The sequence below is a fragment of the Oreochromis aureus genome, linkage group 14 (genome assembly GCF_013358895.1).
Source record: "Oreochromis aureus strain Israel breed Guangdong linkage group 14, ZZ_aureus, whole genome shotgun sequence".
Taxonomy (NCBI): Eukaryota; Metazoa; Chordata; class Actinopteri; order Cichliformes; family Cichlidae; genus Oreochromis; species Oreochromis aureus.
The window spans coordinates 18881018-18903356 of record NC_052955.1 but is presented as its reverse complement, the minus strand read 5'-3'; the positions used below and the strand labels follow the sequence as shown (position 1 = coordinate 18903356).

General features: G+C 41.4%; 2 protein-coding genes across 2 annotated transcripts; one reads left to right on the top strand and one right to left on the bottom strand.

The window, feature by feature from the left end:
* Positions 1 to 1258: 1258 nt before the first annotated feature.
* Positions 1259 to 17777, bottom strand: strn4 (striatin, calmodulin binding protein 4). Its single transcript, XM_031732836.2, has 18 exons — positions 17267 to 17777; positions 10770 to 10873; positions 10520 to 10596; positions 10267 to 10345; positions 9942 to 10127; positions 8295 to 8472; positions 8063 to 8219; positions 7438 to 7533; positions 6985 to 7103; positions 6702 to 6877; positions 6528 to 6575; positions 6205 to 6326; positions 5949 to 6116; positions 5677 to 5817; positions 5460 to 5558; positions 5275 to 5361; positions 4667 to 4855; positions 1259 to 4400 (listed from the first exon to the last, which is right to left on the bottom strand). The coding sequence occupies exons 1-17, from the start codon at positions 17585 to 17587 to the stop codon at positions 4686 to 4688; spliced, it is 2328 nt and encodes a 775-aa protein (XP_031588696.1). The 5' UTR covers positions 17588 to 17777; the 3' UTR covers positions 1259 to 4400; positions 4667 to 4685.
* Positions 17778 to 18588: 811 nt separating this feature from the next.
* Positions 18589 to 21964, top strand: LOC116314730 (fukutin related protein). Its single transcript, XM_031732834.2, has 2 exons — positions 18589 to 18990; positions 19250 to 21964. Exon 2 carries the CDS (start codon positions 19363 to 19365, stop codon positions 20950 to 20952), a length of 1590 nt encoding a protein of 529 aa, XP_031588694.1. The 5' UTR covers positions 18589 to 18990; positions 19250 to 19362; the 3' UTR covers positions 20953 to 21964.
* Positions 21965 to 22339: the final 375 nt, after the last annotated feature.

The window sequence follows — 22339 nt, the reverse complement described above, 5'->3', positions numbered from 1 at the left end:
AGTTCCCTATGTTAAAAAGCTTTTGCCAGAGGTCAGAGGAGAATGGCTAGGCTGCTTCAACCTGATAGGAAGGCAGTAACACAAATAATCACTTGTTACAACCAGAAGAGCATCTCTGAATGCTAAACACGATCATAACTTGAAGATGGACTACAGCAGCAGAGGAGCACACTGGGTATCACTCCTGTCAGCTGACAACTGAGCCTACAACATGCAAGGTTTCACTAAAACTGGACAAAAGAAAATTGGAAACATTTCTTGGTCCGAGGAGTCTCAATTTCTGCCATGATATTCAAATGGTAGGGTCAGGATTTAGTGAGAACAATGTGAAAGCTTGGGTCCATCCTGCCTTGTAATGGTGTGGAAGACATTTACTTAGCACACTTTGGGCCCTTTACTATCAACTGATTATTCTTTTAAACACCAAAGTCTAGCTGAGTATTGTTGCTAGCCACATCATGAATGTGCAGCAACTGTGTTATGCTATCATGTCAATATGAACCAAATCTCTGAGGAATGTTTCCAGCACCTTGTTAAATCTGTGCCATGATGAATTAAGGCCGTCCTGGGGTCCAACCCAGCACTAGAGAGGTGTACCTAATGAAGTGGTGTGTATATCCTGTTGTGTGGTTATGTTGGAAAGTCCCAGCGGATCACTGATCTGTGAAATACTTACTGCTCAAAGTCACTTAAACCACTTTTATTATTCCCTTCTGCTGACACGAGGCCATCTTCACCATGTTTGTATGCCTAAATGCTGTAAATTGCTGCCACGTGATTGGCTGTTTAGATATTTGTGTTACTATGCAGTTGAACAAGTAATAATGAACAGTCACACTCACTCAGTGCATTTGTAACTGCAGGATTTTACAATTTAAAACTAACCCCAAATTCTTTTATACACTAGTTTCAGGAAGAGTTAACTCATTATGAGGTTACACTGAGAGCCCCGTGAAAGACGACATCAAGCAAGCTTATAGGACATGTGGAGTTTGTATACATAAGGACTGAAAGTCAGGAAATTCTCTGATGTAAATTTTTAGACCATTCTTTAACTTGTGTGAAAGCTGGGAAATAAATTCCTAGAGAATAGCCTTGAAGTAGTCATTCATGCACCATACTTCTATACTGGATCATTGTAATTAAGTATTGTAGTGTAGGTGATCACATCTTCATGTATCTTCATGTCTTTCCAAGTACGACATTCTTTAGTAGAAAGAAAGACGGACAGACAGACAAGAAAAAACTCAACTCTCAATTCACTGTACAAAATTTTCATTTTTTTGTCTTTTCTTCCTTAATGACATACAACAGGGGACCCGTAAACAAAAAGAGAAAAGTCATTTGATACAAGCTAAAATGCAGTTCAAAAATATATCATAAAACAAAATTAATAAAAAGCAGGTCTCTTATCCCTTGTAGTTGGAGGAAATTGTTTGAATACAGTTTAATATGATGTACAAAATATCACACAGTGATAAATTGCTAATAAAAAAATAAAAACACAAAGAAATGAGTCCTTTACCTTGGCCTCCGACTGGTAACAGATTTTGTTTTTTTAAAATCGTCTTTTTGTCTGTTTTTCGTGTTTTTTAATCGTTTTGCTTTTTTACAAGTTTTACATTGCCATTATCAATCACAAGCAAGTTCTATGCCTAGCAAGGAAGAATGATTCACTTATGATACTACAGTATTCTTACATCTTAATAATCATATTCATAGCCAAAGGAGAGAAAAAAAATGAAAGAAAACAAAGAAATGATGGACATTTACAGCACATAATGGCAACTCTAACCATCATTTACAACCTCTGCTTCGAGTTCTTCTTCTTTTTTTCCTTTTATTGATGTGTCACACTGATTTGTCGTCATTCTCAGACAGGGGACATAGTAGCTCAGAGCGAGAAGAAAGTGTCAGTAACGCCCGCTGTCATATAACCGTGAACAGCAACAGTTCCACGTTTGTAGTATTCTCTTCAGATCAAATACATCGTTTCTGCACCCTGTCTATCCTCTTGTAATGTAAAGCATTCACTTTTAGATATAGTGCAACAAGGGGTCAAATAGTTAATACGTGATAATAGGACGTTATGCCCAGCAGCAGTATAATAATGTAGTTGCCCCGTGTTGTTTTCTTTGACAGACTTGTGTCAAAGGAACAGCAGTGTGACATCTTGTCTAATTTCACACAACAGTCCACCACCCTGTTTGGAGAGAAAAAAAATCTCTCACTAAATATATGTATAAATGAACTATGAATGCTAGTGTCACCAGTGATTAAAAGTGTTTACCTCCAGCCTACTTTAACTCTTTCCCCCATAAAGACAACATCAGACGACCTCCCCTGTAATGAGAAGCTTTGCCGCCTCAGTACATATCGATGCAGGTGTGATTTGACGACCTTTAGAATAGTTCTGGGTTTTTCCAAGGGTAGCTGCATAGGCAGAGACCACCCTCATAAACCTCTGATGCAAACTCAGTCATTTTGTTCTATAAGCAGACCGCTCAGTCAGGAAAGCGCTTCAAGGGTTACCTCTAGTAGGCTTTCAAGGGGTAAAGAGTTAAGCTGTCATCTGACCAACAATGTGACACACAGTGTGTAATCTTGAAGAGCTGACGCCTAACCACGTGCAGATTTTAGAGGTTTTCTAAAGGTAATGAGAAAATAATCTGGGGCGAGGTCAGCTGTGAAGAGGCAACTTAAAGCAAACAAACTGTCCTGTACTCAACAGCAGAAATGCAGGACACCAACAAACATGGGTCTCAAAATAACAATGCTTCCAGCTGAGCCAAAGGTTGTTCAAAATAGCAGAACTATAACATATTAGCAGGACAGGTTACCTCATAAACAGAGTCACACGTCTTAAATCGACGCTTTTTTGTGTGGCTGAATTTAAAATGGAGTATTTTTGATTTTTTTTTTAAACCCTTCCAGCATCCCTGTTCAGCAAGATGACACGCGCTTCACTATATTAGTTCTGTGGCTAATGTACCACTTGTGTTCATCATTCAAGAAGAAGAAATCCTCACCTCATCACTCGAGTAAAGGTGATGTCAGGCTTTTGTGAAAGCCTGAATAAATAAAAACAATCAGGAGACGGGAGCAGCCTGCAAAAAAACTGGCACTGACTTCAAAGAGACAATCTCTCATCCGAGCTCCTCCACTGTAAAATAATTACCAGCTCAATGCACTGCTCGAGCCTGAGACAATCAAAGCCGACCATATGCACATCCCTCTAATGAAAAACATGACTAGGATGGATTCTGAAATTTGACCACAGTTAATGAAATGATCCAACAGCGAAATGTCACGCGAACGAGGATTTTACTGAACGTACACGTGCGGACCAGTGAGAGAGAAACACTCACAAAACATGTCCCTGATTCTGACTCAAGACTGATGAAGTCTTTCATAGCACCGTGGTTGAACTAGTGCATATACAAACACACACACACTCACATACACTCCTCTGTACAGTAAAAAGCACCAGACCAGCCTCGCACCTCTCTAGTCTACAGACTTTAACTATGCTTAGTGATATCCATCCTAAGCTGGTTCATGCCGTGTGAGAGACTCTATATGCACTGTACATCTGTAGAAATAAGTTTGTGAGAGTTATCTAAGTGACATCTAATCTCACGCACACACACACGCACGCACAAGTAGAGGCAGAATCATGGGGACGCTATAACAATCAGACATACAATGAAACTAGGTTGTTCAATCAACACTATTCAGCTTTCTAGTGCCTCCTCACAGCACACACGACTAAGTCAAACATCCTCCAACGCCACACACACATCCTCCACACCGAGTCTTTGGAATGCAACACATTGATTCCCAATGCAGAGGTTAGGTCAGGTGTTTTCCGTCAATGCCGAGAACTGTTATTCCTTTAAGTCAAGCCTACATATGTGTGTTAGCCACAAGCAATGTTTCAACTGTTAAAAATAAAAAAAAAAGATTTAAAATCAAGTGTTTCCCCCTCGGCTCTCAGTGAAATAAATGCAAGCATTGTGTGAGCACTTGAAGTGCACAAGCGTACACACAAAGTGCTTTGCGAAAAGGAAAGGAAAAAAAAGAACAGAATATTGTAGTGTAGAAAAGTGTTACTCCAAATATGATTACTTGAAAACAGAGCAGCCAGAGTTTTAAAGTTATAAAAAAGCATTACAAGATGTGATTAGTATTACAAGAAGTCACTGAGGCATTAGAGAACTGTGAGGAGTTTTCGGAGCGGAGGGGGAGGAAGTTGTTGGTTGACGTCCTGTGTCGATGACCCAGCCAGTGGGGTGCAGGACTAATTGTGTGTGTGTGTGTGTGTGTGTGTGTGTATGAGCAGGTGAAATGTATCCACTGTAGTCTTCAGTCTCTTTTGGCCCAGTTATTGATGTAGGACTCTAAAAGTAGAAAGGGGGGGGAAAAAGCAGCTTTTCAGAACTACTCGAAACACCAATAAAAAAAGGGGACAACAGAAGCACAATTTGGTATTTAAAGGATTTTAAAAATCCAACAATCTATAAAAGGATGTTTTCTTGTTCGTAAATAACAAGAGGACATTGCCATCTGTTTTTCATTATTTATGGATCCTCACAAAAAAACACTCCTGAAAAACCCGCTCCCTGTTTGCCCCATACTGCTTCTTTCCTGGCACCCTCAATCTCACCAGAACAACGACAGTGATGTCAGACAAAGATCTTGGCAAGTGCATCTGCGCCGGCGCTGGCAATGAAGGGCTGGGAAGAGTGGAAGGCCACGTCATGAATGGCCTCATCATGCTTCTTCCTGTGGGCAGTGATCTCCTGCACGCATGTCCTGTTGTCCAGCATCCATAAGCGCACTGAGCAGTCATGGCCTGTAGGAGGTGAGGAGTGGGAGGAAGCAAAGACAGCAGTGTTACGAGGGGCAGAGATGACTGCGGAGAACAATGTAAAGGAATCCTTTTACAACCTACACGCCTCTTCTACAGTGTGATATGTTATTTTTTGCAGTTACTACAGATTTTATAGGATTTCTTAAGGTACTTTTTGCATATAAGCCATAAATAATCTCCTACTTCTTCAAAAAAAACAAACAACAAAACAAAAAACAACTCATTTAACTCCCCTGTTTAAAATTTGCTATTAATATCAATTAATTTGTGATTTAAAAAGCTACTTATATACAGATTTCAGGTGATATTAAACAGACGTTTCTCAGTGTACAGAGGAGCATTTTAAAAATTAAGCCTGGGATACTTGGCTAAGTAAGCACACAATAAAGCCCAGTACTCACTGCCAGAGATGAGGTAAGTGCCTTTAGGGTCTGTAGTAAGACAGGTGACCGCATCCAAGTGTGCCACCATCGAGTGGACAACTTTACCTGCACAAACAAAGTTTATTCAGATGCATGTGAGAAAACACATTTCAGTAAGTCTCCAGAGGGAATCATCAGATCGTCAGTACACCTCCTGCACATACCTGTCTTGTTGTCTAGGAAGCGGATGGTGCGGTTCTCGTGTGCAGTGATGGAGATGGGCTCAGATGGGTGACTGACAACACGGTTGATCAGCTCACTGCCTGCAAAGGAAGACATCATATTCAGTCTAATAGAAGAATTTAATGATTTTTCACCAAATTATTACTTGTGGCAAAAAAAGTGTTGCACATTGTGTTGGAGACTGCGTCCAGAACATACCATCTTTGGTCTGTGTATCTAGCATAGTGACGCTCTGCTCTGTGTTGAGGTCATACAGGAGGGTCTCACCACCATCAAATGACACCACCACCTGGTTGGGATCAGTGGCCACAAATGCCACTGAGGTGGGTGTTCCATGCTCTAGGAAAAAAAAACAAAAAAACACACACACATAAAAAAAACAAACAAACAATGGGACGTGATGAGGATGTGGGATCTGAACAGACAACAAAGTGCCAAAACAAACCCACAAAGTCAAGACAAATGTCTACCTCTCTCCTTATTGAAGACAGACATGCAGGGGGAGGAGTTCTGAGGATCCCAGATACGAATGGTGCCATCTGCTGAGCATGAGGCAAGACGATGGTGAACTGCAGAGTAAGTCAGACCCCACACGCTGTCCTCGTGGCCTGCTAGTACACTGCTTTCAATACCAGGATCTGGATAAAGAATCACATAATTAAAAAACAACAACAAAAAAAAACCTTTGCGATTCTGCTATATAATCAGCAGTTAAGAATGACTCACCATAGTTATCATAGGGATCCACATTCAGGTCCGGCATCTTCCAACACCTGATGGATCCATCTAGACCTCCACTGTAGCAGGACTCTCCATCTTCACCCATCGTCAGTGAAAGAACAGCTCCACTAGAGCAAGACCAAGAGAGAAGCAGGCATAAATGACATCACCGTTTAAAAAAACAACAACAACAACAACAACAAAATCGTGTTCATACTTTTTTTTTTTTTTTTTTTAAAACACAGCATTTAATTTGAAAATGATTGCATTAATCATTCATTTTTAGATAAAAAATTGCAGCATCTTTATTGTTCTCAGGCTGAACTCACCTGTGTGCTCTAAATGTGTAGATGGGCTCAACGTCCAAGGCGGCATTCCTGTGGAGAGACACCCTTTTAAAATTAGATCAGGATTTTTTTCCTCAGCTGGATTTCAGTTTATATTTGCATGGCAGAGAATAACACGTCTTCATTCAAAAACTTCGTCACCAGTAGGATTCTTACTTTTTGGAGTGCATCGCCTTGTTGAGGTTCCAGAGTTTTAGCGTGCCATCCTCAGAGGCTGTGAGCAGCACTGCTTGGCTGGGGTGAAAGGTCAAAGCACGGATGGCGTCAAAGTGGCTGCGTAGTGTGAATCGGGGGTTCCATGTCTTTTTAAACTCCTCTCTGTTATCCTGCATCTGACGAGACACAACGTTTGAAAAGAGGGAACATTCAAATGTTTTTATTGTACGCATGTAGCTTGTATTGTATAGTTTGTATTGATCAGAACAAAATATGCAATTACATCCATGGAAAGATCATTGTCATTGGCAACAGTGAGATCAGCCAGCTCTCCCAGGTTCATGTCACCTCCGCCAACGGCATCCATGATGAAGACATCAGAGGAGAAACCCAGGGCACCACCTGGAGGTTGTAAGTGGAAAAGCACAAGAGATATGATTTCATCTTGACAAATGTCAGGGATCTAGAAAAGGATGGTGAGATCACTTTAAAATATCGTGATAAGTCCTAGATAGTTGTAGAACTGTGTCATTTATTCCACTTCCCTACTCCCACACTGTGTACCACAGGAAATATTTATAGTTGCAGGAGAAACCTTGCAAGCTTACCCCTACGCAAACATCTAAATTTGAGATTCAGCAACTAAGCTACAACTGCACGGGGGAAGACTAAAAAGAGAATGCTCGGCAGAGAATAATCTATGTTTTTATTGGCATATTTTGTAGGGAAGTCTTACCTTCCCCGGAGCGAGACTGTCCGGATACAGAAGGGGGCGGGGTAGGTTTAGGGGGGAAATCTGACATCATTCCTTGTAACTTGTTCCTGCGGTTTTCTGAACCCAGCAAGAGGAGAGAGACACAATACCGTCATGCAGAGAGGTCGAGGAAGGACGGTGAGGTCAGCAGTTGGACAGATAAGAGACAAACAAAGGCAGAAAGAAGCTAAAAGGCAAACTTCATTCTTTACGTATAATGACAGCATACACTTGTACAATTTTATTTACAAAAGCACATCTACAGTGCAAATATGATTCAAAGTATGAAATGCAAACACATAAAAAAAAGAAGGCAGCATGCGTGGTAACCTCTGAAATGGCCCTGGACCACAGAAAGTACATCTAGAGACAAAGATGACAGCTACACAGCTCTGAGGAGTCACAGACCGACAGCTTGTGAAACAGGACAGAGAGACAGGTGGTTGGGAAAAGAGGTTGGTTTTATTGACAAGAAGAGATGTCAAGACACAATGAGAAGTAAAGGAAAAAAAAGATGAGCAAGGATAGGGGCAATAAAGACAGATACATTTATGGCAGTGATCCTGGCAGTGCTTGTGCTCATGACGTTGCTAAGGCAACAGCGTACCTAACTCCCGTCCATCCCCCGAGATCCGGGCCTCTCCCGCCCCCTCCCCATCCTCCCCTGAGCCCAGGAAGTCAAACTCATTGAGGGCGTCTTCCGAGTCGTCCTCGTCCTCTTCGTCTTCAGGGTCCAGATCTGTAGTCATAGGTTCCGAACCCATCTGAGAACACAGCAGAAGCAAGGTTGTTGTTTATTTATTCATTTTTTTGGTCATTCTTTATTTAGCCTGCCGTACCTTCACTCGAGACTTTTTGTTCTTGCGCGGGCCATCGATGCAATCGGTGGCCATGCCTTGGAATTCATCTTCCTCGTCACTGTCGTCTTCATCATCGTCCTCACAGCCATGCAGGAAGGGGATCTTATCCAGCACCGAACCCCCCACACGTTCCTTAGAGCTTTCTTTGCCCGCATTCCTACAAAGAGATGCACAGCTGAGTATCTTGACCACATGTTTCACTCAAAGATCAACAGAAGGACTGCTTATTTATATATTTATTGTTTACATTGTTTTACTGTTTTTAAATTATTTCAAAACCCATAGTTGCAACAGCTGTGAGCTACCTGTGAATTATGGGCAGCACAGTAGCCTCTGGACAACACAATCCGAGCCACAGAGTATTTAAACGGAAGACGGTTTGATCTTTTGTTTCCTTCTCTTCCAATTCTTCTGGTGTAAGTTCATGTTGGTTTTCTCCATTCAAAGTCTGCTCTTTTGTACTTGTGTGTTCCCACTGGTTTGCATCTTGTGGTAAACCCTTTTGTGGTGTTTCTAGATTTGAAAACTACCTTCTCCACAGTGTTCTTGACTTGGCTGGAAATATTTCTGCAATCACCCACTTTAGTTGTTTTCAGTGGGCTATTTTATGCTGCATTCTTTCTTAAGAATGTACCAGTTTGTTGATTTGGTTAGTGCTAAAATCTCTGCTATTTGGTACAGTTTATTTTCAGCTGAATGGTGGCCTCCTTAACTCAAAGTGGAGGTTGAGAGTCCCATGAACAGCCATCAAATGCAAATTTAATACTTAGAATCAACTCCAGACCTTTTAACTCCCTATTTATCATGAAATAAAAATGAAACATGCCACATTTAGCCATAAAATTTACTTTTGAGCCTCTCTGCGCACTTCAGTGACATCTATCTTAATTTTACCTCCAGTGCTCATTAAAAATCCTGACTTGCATGATGAAGAATCCCCTCACTTTTAGACCTCTTCTGTCATGTGTTATTTTGCCAGTTTTGGAGTTTAAGCTGTGCTTTTGTTTCACCATCTTCACGTTTCTGCTTGTGCAGAAAGATTCCACATGAATCTTGTTCACTAAGCAGTCTCATGATACAGTGACAGTTATCTCATACACCAACCTATTGCTTAATAAATTTCCGAGAGGCAAATGGATTTACAATTTGGATAATGTCCACTGTTTATAAAAGGATACCATGAACTACTACCATACTGGAAAATAGTCAGAAAGGTCAAATCCTGATATATGAGGTCAAACACAGATACACTTTATGTAAGAAGTGTTTGTCGGAAGGTTAAGGGATGGCTTCATATGTACGTCTGCCATGTTAGTGAATTAGTTTGGTTATGAAGTGATGTAAAAATCACACTTTGTCTGTAAAGTTTGGCACGAGACTGCAAGTAAATGCTTTCTGTGAAAGACAAATTTTTACAAGTCGCAGCCTTTCACAAGCAGCAGTGAAAAGTTCAGTTTTTAAGGAGTAGCTTTACATCAAGTACATCTATAAAAAAAGAAGAAGAAGAAGAAAAGAAAAAGGCTTTTTGTGCTGCAAAAACCAAATGTTTACTCTGTCATCAATGTTCACATTGGAGCTCTTCTGTGGTGTAAGATCAAAGAGGGGCGTGTGTTTCCACTGTCTCACCTTTTTATCTGTTCCTCTATTTGTCTGACCAACAAGGACTCTCCACCTGCTCGTGGCTCAGGCTCAGGACAGCTTTCACTGGGTGGGGGCCCGTTAGCTTCAGGGCTGCTCCGCCCAAGAAGGGAGCGCACGCGCTTAGAACGCATGTCCAGGATGGTGTCTGAATAACCCACTTCCTCAAGATATCTACATCCACATACACACATGGTCATATAAATGAATCATTTAAGCCTAGATTAGAATTTTAATGTCAACGATAAAGTTCTGATGGAACACATTAATATGGCACTGAGATAAAAAGGAACGGATGACGATGAAGCCTTACTTGCGTAGTAGCTGACGTCCCTCCTTCCAGGACATCTGATTGGCTGGCTCTGAATCTGACTCAGCCGGCCCATTGGGAACTACAGAAAATAGATTGTTCAATAGTGATGCAACAGTAAGGCATGAGAAGAAAAGAAGAAAAAGAGAGAAGCAGAAACTTCGAACTGCACTCAACGTTCGACAGGAATCTAAATGTAAGCAGACAACATAATGGATCCAAATTACAGAGCACATAAGGACTTGGTCAAACATACGTTGATCTGCCTCTGTCTCTGGTTTCTTGTCCCCAGGACTCTGGTCATTTCCTGTCTTCAGCTTTTGGTGCTTAGCCCTGTAACGCAACAAAGAAACACTTGAGGGCAACATTTTGAGCTTCCACAAATAAATCTTTCACTAGCAGAATCATTATGCCTGGAGCATGCAAACTGCCAGGACAGACTGAAAGAATAACAGACATAAGGAGACTAGGACAGAAAAGGGGGGTTTTTCAGGCATTCGTTTTACCTCTCTTGTTTGAGGGCGTACTCCAGCATTTTGATTCGCCTCACCAGGTCCTGTTTCATATTCTCCTGTCCTTTCCTCTCACCCTGAAGAAACGCCACCTGAGCCTGAAACACACATATGCACAGCATGGTGAGAACACACAAATACACACACCCCACATCTGTCCATAAGCATAAACAAAAGTAAGATAAATTGGGACCTGGAAAAGAACTGGTTACAAAATGCATGCACTGTCTCGGTTTGGGCTGAAAAGTAAATCATTCAATATCAACAAAACATTGCAATGAGAGACTGAACAAAAAGGTTTGATGTGACTAGCTGTGCAAAAAAAAAGAAAAAAGAAAAAAAGACTTCTGAAAGCCAAGAGCAATAAGTAGAGGGTTGTGGAATAGGGCTCTTATTTTAACTTTCCTAACCAAGGCCTCACTGCGCATCTGCAAAGGAGGAAAAACAAGACATGGAGCAGCCAAATTCAAACACCCTCTTTCAAGACCCATCCTTTGCTGTGTTTCCTCTCTCATTTCCTGTCCATTTCCTTCCTCACTGCTGATAAAATTCTTACCTTGAGGAAAGAAATGTTCTGCCTGTTCTGACTTTTCACCAATGAGTTCTGAGAGATAGAAAGGTAATAAGAGACTACAGAGTGATGACACGGCTTCCAAGAACTATACCGAGACAGGGTTTCCCTTGAGTAAGCCATCATAATGCAAGAATTGACAAAAATGTGAAATACTTGCCAGAGCTAATGACAAAGATTGCTAATGCAGGTTTCAACCCGGCTGTGCCCGCTCACAGTATGCAACTTTTGTGCAAATCCCATTTAACATCAGGCAACAAACATCCTGCCTGCTTTTGGAAGGAGAAAAAAATGCCCCAGTGAGGAGAAACAACACAAACAAACAAACAACTAACTAACTAAACAGTGATCCCTGTGAGAAGTAGGTTAAAAAGCCCTAACTCTGTCTCTGCTCCCAGGATGGTGACTGCAAGCACAACAGGCATTTTCTCTCTCTGTGCCAAGTGGTGCTGGAGCATTAATACAGCTTGTTTTACAGCCCATTTCTCCTCTGCACGCCCCTGTCTGTCCACGAGTCTGCTCCCACACACATACGCAATTCTATAAAACTAGAACAGTCTAAAAACGCCGTCTCATGGGGCAGACACTTGGTCTGCTTGGAAGGGTAGTCAATCTCTGAGAAAAAGCGCACATATATATCCAGACACACACAAACAGACACACATACACACAGAGTCATGTAACCAGCTAGGAGGGCTAGTGGAACACAGGATAACCTGCCAAGCAAACATTCCTACTGCTGCTACTGCTGCTGAGTAATCCTGATTAATGCAACGTGAATTTATATGCTTATCTGAGAGTTTTGGAGATAACTCTCAAAGCTAGTACATGAACACTGTAGACATGGGCTAATAGGGGCATGAAATACAGATACTTTATGTGGTTATTCTTGGCCTAAACTAAGAGGAGCAGGTCGGTACATGTACATTATCTCAAGTCTTTTTTCACAAGTAGATGAATTAATCTGAAATAACATCTAAGCCATTAACTGAGATGAAATGAAAACCAGTTTAGCTTAGCCATCCATAAGACACAGTCTCACGCATTTGTTCTATTTCTGTGGCTTGCATTCCCACACATGCAAGCAGTAATTGTGCAGTTGGGTTCTGTAATAGAAGATGCAGAAGATGTATTTTGCACATTACATGCAAGCAAAAACACTTGTTTTAGAGCAACATAATCAGATGTAAATGTGCATAAACTAACTAAACTACCAGATAGGCAAAGCTGGGCGATGTCATGTTGTGGGCACAGCATCTACACTGCATACTGTGTACTATAAATGGCTGAACACAGATGGAATGCAGTCCGAACTTGGAAAAAAAAAAAAAAAATCCAACTTCAAATCTAAATACTATTATTGTTTTACATCAGCAGTTCTGTGTACTATTATTTAAGTAGAGGTCAGTATTTGAAGAATTTTGAGGAAGGTTTTGTGTATGCAAACAAGTTGTTCAGACAGATTTTTTTAATGTAGTGACTCTTAACAGTCTTCACACAAAGTCCTACTTAAAAACCTACTAAAAGACTGTGACTAAAAATTATGTAGACAACAGAAGATGCAGAAAGATGAATTTTGTGAACTTAATTATAAGCCAGACTTGTACTTCAGTGAACAAAAGTGCTTAAATCAGCAGCAGCCTCCTGTAGACAGACACAGTAACAGTAAATCTCTTCTTGAATAATGACTTAACTTTTTTAATGGCGTAAATTTGATCAGTTGTGTAAAAAAATAAGGCATCAAATCAATGTGTTTACTTCACCCTCGCGGGGCAAAGACACATGTTTCTACTCTTACTCACACACAGACGAGCTACAGCTTGCCTTTGGACACAGATAACCATCACACCCCTGTGTACCAGTCTCACCCTGTGCTCCTAGAAGGACAGGTTCATGCCTCAAAGCCTTGACACTGTCTTGTTGGCGAAGTTAGAGACTAGGCTGCATTTATGCACACACACCCCCAAGCACAATGCCAGAGCAACCTTTCTCTAATACATAAAGGTAACCAAAATACAGGTTCAAAGGGTTTATTGTTATATGGAAGTGTTTATGCATGGCTTACCAACAGCTCTTCCTTTCTACAGTTTCACTTTAAAAATAGAACAAATGCTGCTTTCAATGTCTGACTTTGTGAGTAAAATAGGGTCCTAAAACTAAAAACTTCTACAAGGAAAAAACAAAACAAAAGCTGTACCATAGGACTGCTACACCAGACTGTGCATTTACATAAGGGGATGTAATAACTGCACTGTTTTTCACTTTCATTTGTCTCTGTCATTCTGCCCTTTGCCTGCTTCAAATTCTTGTTTTCACCCATGTGAGGGCAGAAACTTTAAGACAAGGTCGTCTATTCATCCACTAGTCAAGGTGCTTTTATCGCAAGACTGTCACTTAACGTCAGAACAGAAGCTGTTGAGACAATAACAACAGATGTGGAGCAGCAGATAGAAACCTATCACTGCTTTTAATATCAAAAGCTAAAGAACTATCTGCTTCGATCTGGTAACCAGGTAACCACGATGGTGTCATTTATCATAGCCCAGCTAACAAAGATGCTTTGGTTACTTTCTTCATAATATGTTGGTAAACTAACAAAGGCTAAAGTACAAAGGGCCTACGGGGCAAGCAAACCTGTCGCGCCACCTGATCTAGCCTTCCTGTGGGTGGGTTTTCCTCCATATGACCGACTGCCGCTGACCTTTCCACAGTTTGCTGTCGCATGGAGCACATCCACATTTAGCCTATTCTGTCAGTCCTTCTCTACTAGCTGCAGAATAGGGTCAAGGGCAGCTTTCCTCCTCCACTGGCTATCCTCCATCTTTTTATCCCTTTGCCCCCCGTGAGAGAATCCATGAGCAAACAAGTAGAGCAATAAACTTTTCTGGGACAGTGTGCTTGGAGTGTGCTAGTGAGTGTGTGTGCAGTACAAGAGTGATAGCTAGACAGATAATGACATCCCAATTAGCTTACAACATGCTTGATAGACAAACAGTATATAAGTACATATATACATATATACATATATATATATATATATATATATATATATATACACATATATATGTGTGTGTGTGTGTGTTTTTTTTTAAATTTCATGAGAAGGGAATGCTAGTTTTTAAATAAGGAAAATAAAAGATGAACGCTGCAAGTTGAAGACTGCAATTGCAAGAGCAGTGCTGTGAAACAACACAATACACATGGATGTCATATGTGTGTCACGGCTGAGTACACAGAGCTATTAATTACAGATATGTATCCAGGGACTGCGAGACTTACACCAAACAGGAAGTGATGTAAATTGGGTCACCAGTAATCTATTCTACATGTCTACTGACATGCTTAATAAAATGAAATGGCTGGAAATTAGAACACTTTAAAGAGGAACAGGTTGAGGTCATCCCTTTTCCCTGTAGAATATATGACTATCTGAGGAATAGTCTTTAGATTAAATTAGAATTGTGCTCATGCAAAAACAATGCCTAGTTAGAAACAAGACTGCTGCCAGAGCGGCTTCTTAAGTGATTGAATTATAGACAGGCAAAAGCCACTGCCACCTGTCAGTGAAGACACAGCACCACAGGTGGCTTTACACACCAACACGGTCACAGTAGCGGCACACGTGTCGTGATCTCGCAGAGACATGCTAAGCTCCACATGAAGAGATCTACTAGGTTGCACACAAAGTCACACAGATCTCAAGTGATTGTGAGTTAATTTTGCATGTGACTCAGTAAAGCCTTTGAAAATAAAGTGTGTAAAATACCATGTGCAGGCAACATGTGAGCAAACTACACTATGGAAACATTTACAGCATGTTAACTGTTCAGGTTATGACCAGGGGGCACAATAACTGGCTCAGTGAGAGGAGAGCTGCAAGCAAGTTGGCAACAAAAGCCAGAGGCCTTTGGCCTGTGGGTGTTAAAATGTAAGCTAGGTCAGTTTTTCAGCATGGCACTCCAGTTATCTTCTCTTTCTCTCAGCACAAGCGTGGTGCTAATTGTACCCGTGAAGCCAGACCATGTGCAGCCAATGTACAAACGCAAACAAAGTTCCATAACAAGCACTTAATAGCATGTTGGACACAGCGATCCGCTGTTTCTGCTTTCCATTCCCACTCATCCCTCGTTTTTATAAAAGCAGCAAGCGCTGCCCATTTGTTATTGTTCATTCATATTTTATCAAGCCACTATTTATAACTATGTATGTTTGAGTTAGGGGCAATGTGAGAAGCACAATGACAGAGGAGAGGGAAATTTTATGGTTTTTTGAGGGGTTTTTTCCTGTGGTTTTGTCAAACTCATGAACTCGAGAGGGGAGTTCATTCTTATTACCAAAAACACTGTAGTTACTTGAGGGATAACCACAAATGAAAAGATGAACTGTCCAAACGCAGAGTTAAAATATGTTTGTATGTTTTCCTAACTTTTCTTAATCCTGGAAAAATCTGATGAGTATGCACAAACTTGCCCAGTATTGCTCTGCCTTTTAATTTTATGCATGCAGATGAGGTGAATAGTACAACGTCTGTCTTTTGCTGTTGGCATCTGAATAACTAGGACCTTCAGGGAACTCAGGTATTGCTCATGGGAATTCCTATGGCACAGAGTCACAAGCTCACATTCGTTTGTTTTTTTTTTTAGGGGGGGCATTTTACAGCTATAAACCATTTACCTTTAAGGATGATAGTCCACTTCTCTAGCCTATAGGCAGATATATTGTTTTTAAGGTCATTATATACACACTAATAACACACTATACAAAGTAAAGATAAAATATACAAACGCAAGTTTGGCTGCAGATAGACAACTACAAATTTTCATCCTAACACTTGTTATTTATCAATACTCATGTTTTAATCATTGTTAATGAAAATACAACTTTACTCCATACATATATACATAGACACAGATACACCACACAACTGATTGACTGTGTGTGTGTGTGTAACTGGTCCTAGCTCAAAATGCTAATTTGTGTGTGTGCCATAGGTATGGAGGCATTGGTACTACAGATCACAACGCATGATCCATTCAGGAACTTCATCTCAGTGTGATTTAGTTGTGTTGTGTGCCTAAGTTCAAAGGTCAAACTGATCATTGTGTCTCATTGTGCAAATTATTTTATGAATACATATTACAGCCATCAAACTACTGTTTTAGGGAGAATTGTCTTAAGTAAGGGCAGTTAAGGAATGCTTACTCATTTATTATTTTGAATGCAGCAATTGCAAAGGGAAATCACAGCTGGTTAGCATTGTTATCATTTTTTTAACCACAACAACACACCCACAGATCACTTGAGTTGTCTCTGTGGGGTACGAAAAATCAGATAAGTGTCTCCTTACAAACTAACGTGTATTTGCACATCCTAGTAAAATGCCAAAAATCTTAAAATAACGTGTGACAGAAAGCGTGAGTTCCATGTGTACCTGCATGAAATAATATGGAAAGACAAGATAGCCACACCTAAACTGTTTGCCTACCTTTTTATTTGCACGATAGCTTGCTTGCTATTCCGGGAAGACATAAAAGTCTATTATCTAATCTTGTGGTGTGTATCTGTATTGACTGTATCGACCTTAGAAGCCCAGGAGGCATATATTTTTATATATCTTTATATATATATCTATATCTATTTTTTTTTTAACACAAAAAATGTTTTATGTTTAAAAGAGTATTGGTGGCTTCTTTCAACTGGAGGTCAAACAGCTCCCACATTATCATCTACTGTCTAGTAATAACGCATCCTGGTCAACTGTAATGCTAGCTTATTAGCATTTTGTCATCCTCTAACTGACCGATAGCAGGGCATGTGTACATCCGCGAAGCGACACCGGAGGAGCTCCGGTGAAATCCTTCCAGGCCCTTTCTTGGCGTTACAGCTACATAAACCCGGGTTTAATGATGAATACGTTTACCCTGAGTTCGTCTCTCTCAGCCTCCCAGCGGTATTTCTCGGCCTGGAAGCGTCCCCACTCGTACTGGATGAAGTGCAGGATCCCAGGAAGCGTCATCCCCGACTCCCCGTCTTGCGGCTCCCGTGACTGCTGCAACGGTCCAGAGACGGCCCCGGCGGCTGCTGCTGCGGCCGCTGCCATTGCCCCGGTCCCACCAGCTGATGTCGCCTGGCCCGGTCCTGCTTTAGGCCCGTTTGGGTTGCGCCCCGCTCCACTGCTGCCGCCGCCGCCGCCGCCTCCGGAGTTCGGGTTAGATCCTCCGCCGGTTCTGTCCGCCTCCATTTTAACTATTCAACCTTTCGCCAGGATAATGAGATGGGAACGGACAGAATGGACGAATAAAAATATAAAAAAGTACCCCGTGCCCTTTTCCAAACCCAGCTCCACTTCACTATAAGCTACCCTCCTTTCTTCCTTTCTCACACGCACAGAGAAAAATTACTATTCTGTTGGTAAAATAATACACTTCCGCTTCCAAACCTTCAGCGCAAAACACAATCTAACCGCAGTGTAACATCGTTGCCCCGTTGATTTTGTAACAAATCCCTTTTCACAAAAAGTGTTACGTCCAGTCTTAAAACTAACATCAAAATAAAGTAACAACAGACAGCGTTTATTAAATGTGATGCACCTGAAAATAAGCGTTAACTTTTTTTCCCTTTTTTTTTTGCTGCTCTTATTTTGTATATCCCGGATCCCAGATCAGTTTCCTCCTCGTGAAATGCCCAGTGCGGGTGACAAATAAAGGGCCATGTTTTCTATAATAGACAATGAATATGTCGCTAGGGGAATGAATTTCCTGCCATTTTGTGAGCAGGAATGGTTTCGGGAACGATAAAGTTAGCTACAATAATCAACAATGCTATTTCCGGTCGAGATTTTATCTTTGATTTTTTGGGGGGTGGGTGCGGGGGAATAAATTGTGAAATGAAAACAGCCATAGACCAAAAACAACAATAAAAAAGCCTTGAGGACACATTTGTAATATATAACAAGTTAACGTGAATTATAATTTTTCTTCATATCATATTTATATTTATATTTTTTATATTGCTTATATCCTTATAACGTATGCAATAACATTTGTAGTTATATCTTATATTTTATATTATAGCAATATGTTTATCTTCTTTTAAAAGGTAAGAGATTAGGTATAGACGCCAGGTAACTGGGATAACTCTGAAGCGGTTATTGCGTAAAATATGTGCCTTTCATTGAATAGCTAAATCCATAGATTTTTCCAAATTTGGACACCCCCTACGATAGCTTTATTCTGAAGGATTCCAACCGGAAGTTGTCCTGTTGCTGCGGGCAACAGCGTGATAGCTTCATGCTAAATTCGTGCAGCAGGGTTTCTTGTTTGGGATTGTGTTAAGCCTTGCGCTTTTGAAATATTCTTTTGACCATTAAGTGTGAGTTTCTTCCAAAAATATTGGAGACTATTTCTTCTACAGCCGTACAAATATGAGCTAAACTCAAGTTAATATCTGTGTTTGCCACTGCCGATTCAACCTCGGTAGCTACTACGCTACCAGCTCCAAAAGATCATCATGAAATCCACATATAGCGAGCATAACGGGCATAATTGGCTTAACGTTGGTAAAGCCTCTGTTAACTTCTGAATGATATGATGGCCCTGCAAACGATTGTCTCATATGAAATAAAACAGATGCATTCAGATGAAGGTGAGTTGCTACTATCCTATTTTCATTCATTTCTAATGCAACTAGACACATTTTATTTATAAAAGAAAACCTGTCATGGGGCAGTCATGTCCTAATTCCACAAGAATGTGATTATGGCTTGGGTCATTCACTGACTACTTTGTTTAAATTAAATATCCTGTGTGCGAATTTTGATATACATATGCAGATCAATACATTATATTTATACGTAAGCCTGTGGTATTGGAACCAAAACGCAACATTTTTCTGTCATTTACAGGTTGCATGCGACTCTCGGTTACACTGATGGGGGTCCGAGACCAGCCACTGGATTTCTTGATTCAAACTTAAGTTATTCTCCTGAAATAAACTGCAAAGCAAATATTAGTTGCCATGCGGATCAGTTTCTGTCAAGGCTTGTTAACTGTCGCCATCATCCTCAACCTCCTCATTCTCTATTATGTGTCCCGAGCCCAGCAGCAAATGATGGAGAAGAGGAAAGAACTTGGCAGGGGCACAAGAAGGGCTGCCCTACCAGCCTCTGGTCTCGGAGGGTTACTTGCAGGAGCTGGAGGTGAGCCTGGAGTGGTTGGAGTGGAGGGACACAGTCGAGGCCCACGTGTAACTGTTCTTCTTCGGGAATTTGAACATTTTGAAAACTATGTCGGGGATGTTGCTAATTCCTTCCTTCACCAGAGGCCAGAGCTTCCCTTCCTGGCTGTAGCTGACACATCACCGTACCCTCCACTGGCGCTTCCGGAGGGTGCTCGGCTTCTCGTGCTGTCCCCCAGCCCAGACCAACCACCACAAGCTCACAGGCCTGAGTTTCATGTGCAAACAGAGTTTGTGCTGCTAGTGCCTGATGGAGTGGAGCTGGAGCAACCAAGGGCTATTGAGAGGTTAATCAGAGAGTTGGAAGGAGAGGGTGGAGGGCCTGTGAGGTTAGTAGCTGCGCCCGTATTGGCTCGATCTGCTGTGCAGTGTCTCCACTTGCGGGTGAACCTCAGAGAGTGGACAGCTATCTATTCAACAGCTGCATCAGGGAGCAGTGGGAGTGTATGTACAGCTTTACAGGGAGATGCAGTCGTACTCATTCGGACCGAGGATCTTTTTAACCTCTCTGTCCCTCTTGGACGGCCTCTCTTCTCCTCACTCTTCATCCAGACTTCTTTGAGAGGCTGGAAGGTCAAACTCCTGGAAGGCCCCTGTTTCTCTGCAAACCATCGGCCTCTCTTCAGCTCTGCTCACAACCAGTGGAAGGCTGACACTCGACTGAAGGAGGCCACGGGGAATCTAATGAGGAGCTTTGGTCTGAAGCGTCTTCTGCTGCCTGATGGGAGGGAACAGTGGTACGGCTGCAGCAAAGAGACACCACGCTGCTTTGGCACTGTGCAGGATGACACTCCAGACTATCTTTATCTGGACCGCTGGACACCTCCCTGCTGTCTGCGAGCACTCAGGGAAACCACCAAGTATGTTATCAATATCTTGGAGAGCTCAGGTGTGCGCTACTGGCTAGAGGGAGGTACTCTGTTGGGTGCCGTTCGCCATCAAGATATCATCCCATGGGACTATGATGTAGACCTTGGTATCTACCTGGAGGATGTACCCAACTGCGATCATTTAAAGAACCTGGACTCAGGCTCTCTGGTGGATGCTAATGGCTATGTGTGGGAGCGTGCGGTGGAAGGAGACTTTTACAGGGTCCAGTACAGTGAGGCTAACCACCTGCACGTTGACCTTTGGCCGTTCTATCCACGTAATGGCGTCATGACCAAAGATACGTGGACTGAACATAAACAAGATGTGGAGTTCCCAGAACACTTCCTGCAGCCACTGGTACCCATGCCTTTTGCTGGCATCACTGCCTATGGCCCTAACAACCACAGAGCCTTTTTGGAACTTAAATTTGGAGAGGGGGTGATTGAGAACCCCCAGTATCCCAACCCTGCAAAAAAGAGACTGGACAGAAGCAAATTATGAGTCATACCGGAGGGCTACAGACCCATTTAGGTTTACCTACATACAAAGAAAATCTTGCCTCAAATAATTTTCTGTGAAAGATATTGTCTGGAAAGTAAAGCCATTTTCACACATGCACTGCAGCCCTGAATGCTTTGAGACATTACCAAACTGAGATTCACGTGAGAGCACAAATGTCCGACACAGTCTTATCTGACCGTAAATGGTCGAGCACCTCGTGTCTGTGTGACATCCACATCTAATCGTCTCAACATTTTCTGGAGTTCATGTGTGAAAAAAGGTTTAATACGGTGCCAAAACGACTGCATTTACTGTTACCTTCACCACATGTGTATCAGAAGACGGTGTATTGCATGCTTAGATTGTTCTTCCTGTGGTTCGGATGTAAAGTCTAATGTTGAACACACGTTATTTATTTGCCTGAGCGGTAGCGTTTTGTTTGAAAGACACACTTGAAAAGTTTAAATCCATACACTAGTGTACTGACATAAGGCTGTGGTGTGTATGTGTTGTACAGAAACATTGAACTACTACTGCTGTAATTAAAAAAAAAAAGGTAGATAACTGAAAAAAACGATTTTTTAAAACTAAAATGTATTTTATCTTAAGCAGGATTTAAGGTATTATACAGACTTATGTGTGTTAAATAAGTGGCTTTAGCCTAACAGGTATTTTCTGATTTTTGAACTCTGTTGCCTTGTTTTGCACGTCTCAGTTTATGAGTGAATGTTAGTTTGTAGTAGAGCCAGCTGGTAACTGCAGCTGAGCAGACTTCCATCTAGTGAAATGAGAAGCACACCTGTGTCATTCATGCTGTTATGGACGTTTGCTCTACCAGGCCTTAGAATTCAAATAAATAATTACATATTAATAAATACTATGAAAAGGAAATTTAATTCAGTATACTACTCAGTTCCCCTGGTTGCCACATGATTTCTGTAGTTTTTCCTGTATCTAATGTATTAGGGTGTCAAATCATTTCAAGTACTTCTACAATAAAAGAATAACAGTTTCATGTATTTTGTAAATAGCAGTTGCCACTAGATGGCGCAACACACCAAATTAACACCAAGTGCTGTGTTGACCAAAGGGTGGAGTGTTTCACTAGAGGCAGGAATGCAACTCTACAGGAACACGGCTCACATGTTCATCACAAACCCAACGTGTGACGCAAACTAGCATTACAATCAAGCCTCTCCCATGTTGTTGCTCTACATATTGTATCCCTAGAGGTGTGTTTACATAGTTTTGTTGCTTCTAGTATTCATATATGGCCTGGTTAATGTAGGCTTATGTATCAGTGAGAGGCTGCATTATTTTACAATCTCTAAACATAGAGACAAAGTATTTTGTGTCTTTATTGATTTGTATTACTGTGTGCTTCTGA

Coding starts and splice junctions, on each gene's coding strand:
- strn4 (XM_031732836.2), bottom strand. CDS start 17,587: ATGGAGGCGGACAGAACCGGCGGAGGATCTAACCCGAACTCCGGAGGC. Junction 6,327..6,527: donor TACACATTTAGAGCACACAG/GTGAGTTCAGCC, acceptor GTCTTGCTCTAG/TGGAGCTGTTCTTTCACTGA. Junction 6,117..6,204: donor GGATCCCTATGATAACTATG/GTGAGTCATTCT, acceptor TTCTTTATCCAG/ATCCTGGTATTGAAAGCAGT.
- LOC116314730 (XM_031732834.2), top strand. CDS start 19,363: ATGCGGATCAGTTTCTGTCAAGGCTTGTTAACTGTCGCCATCATCCTC.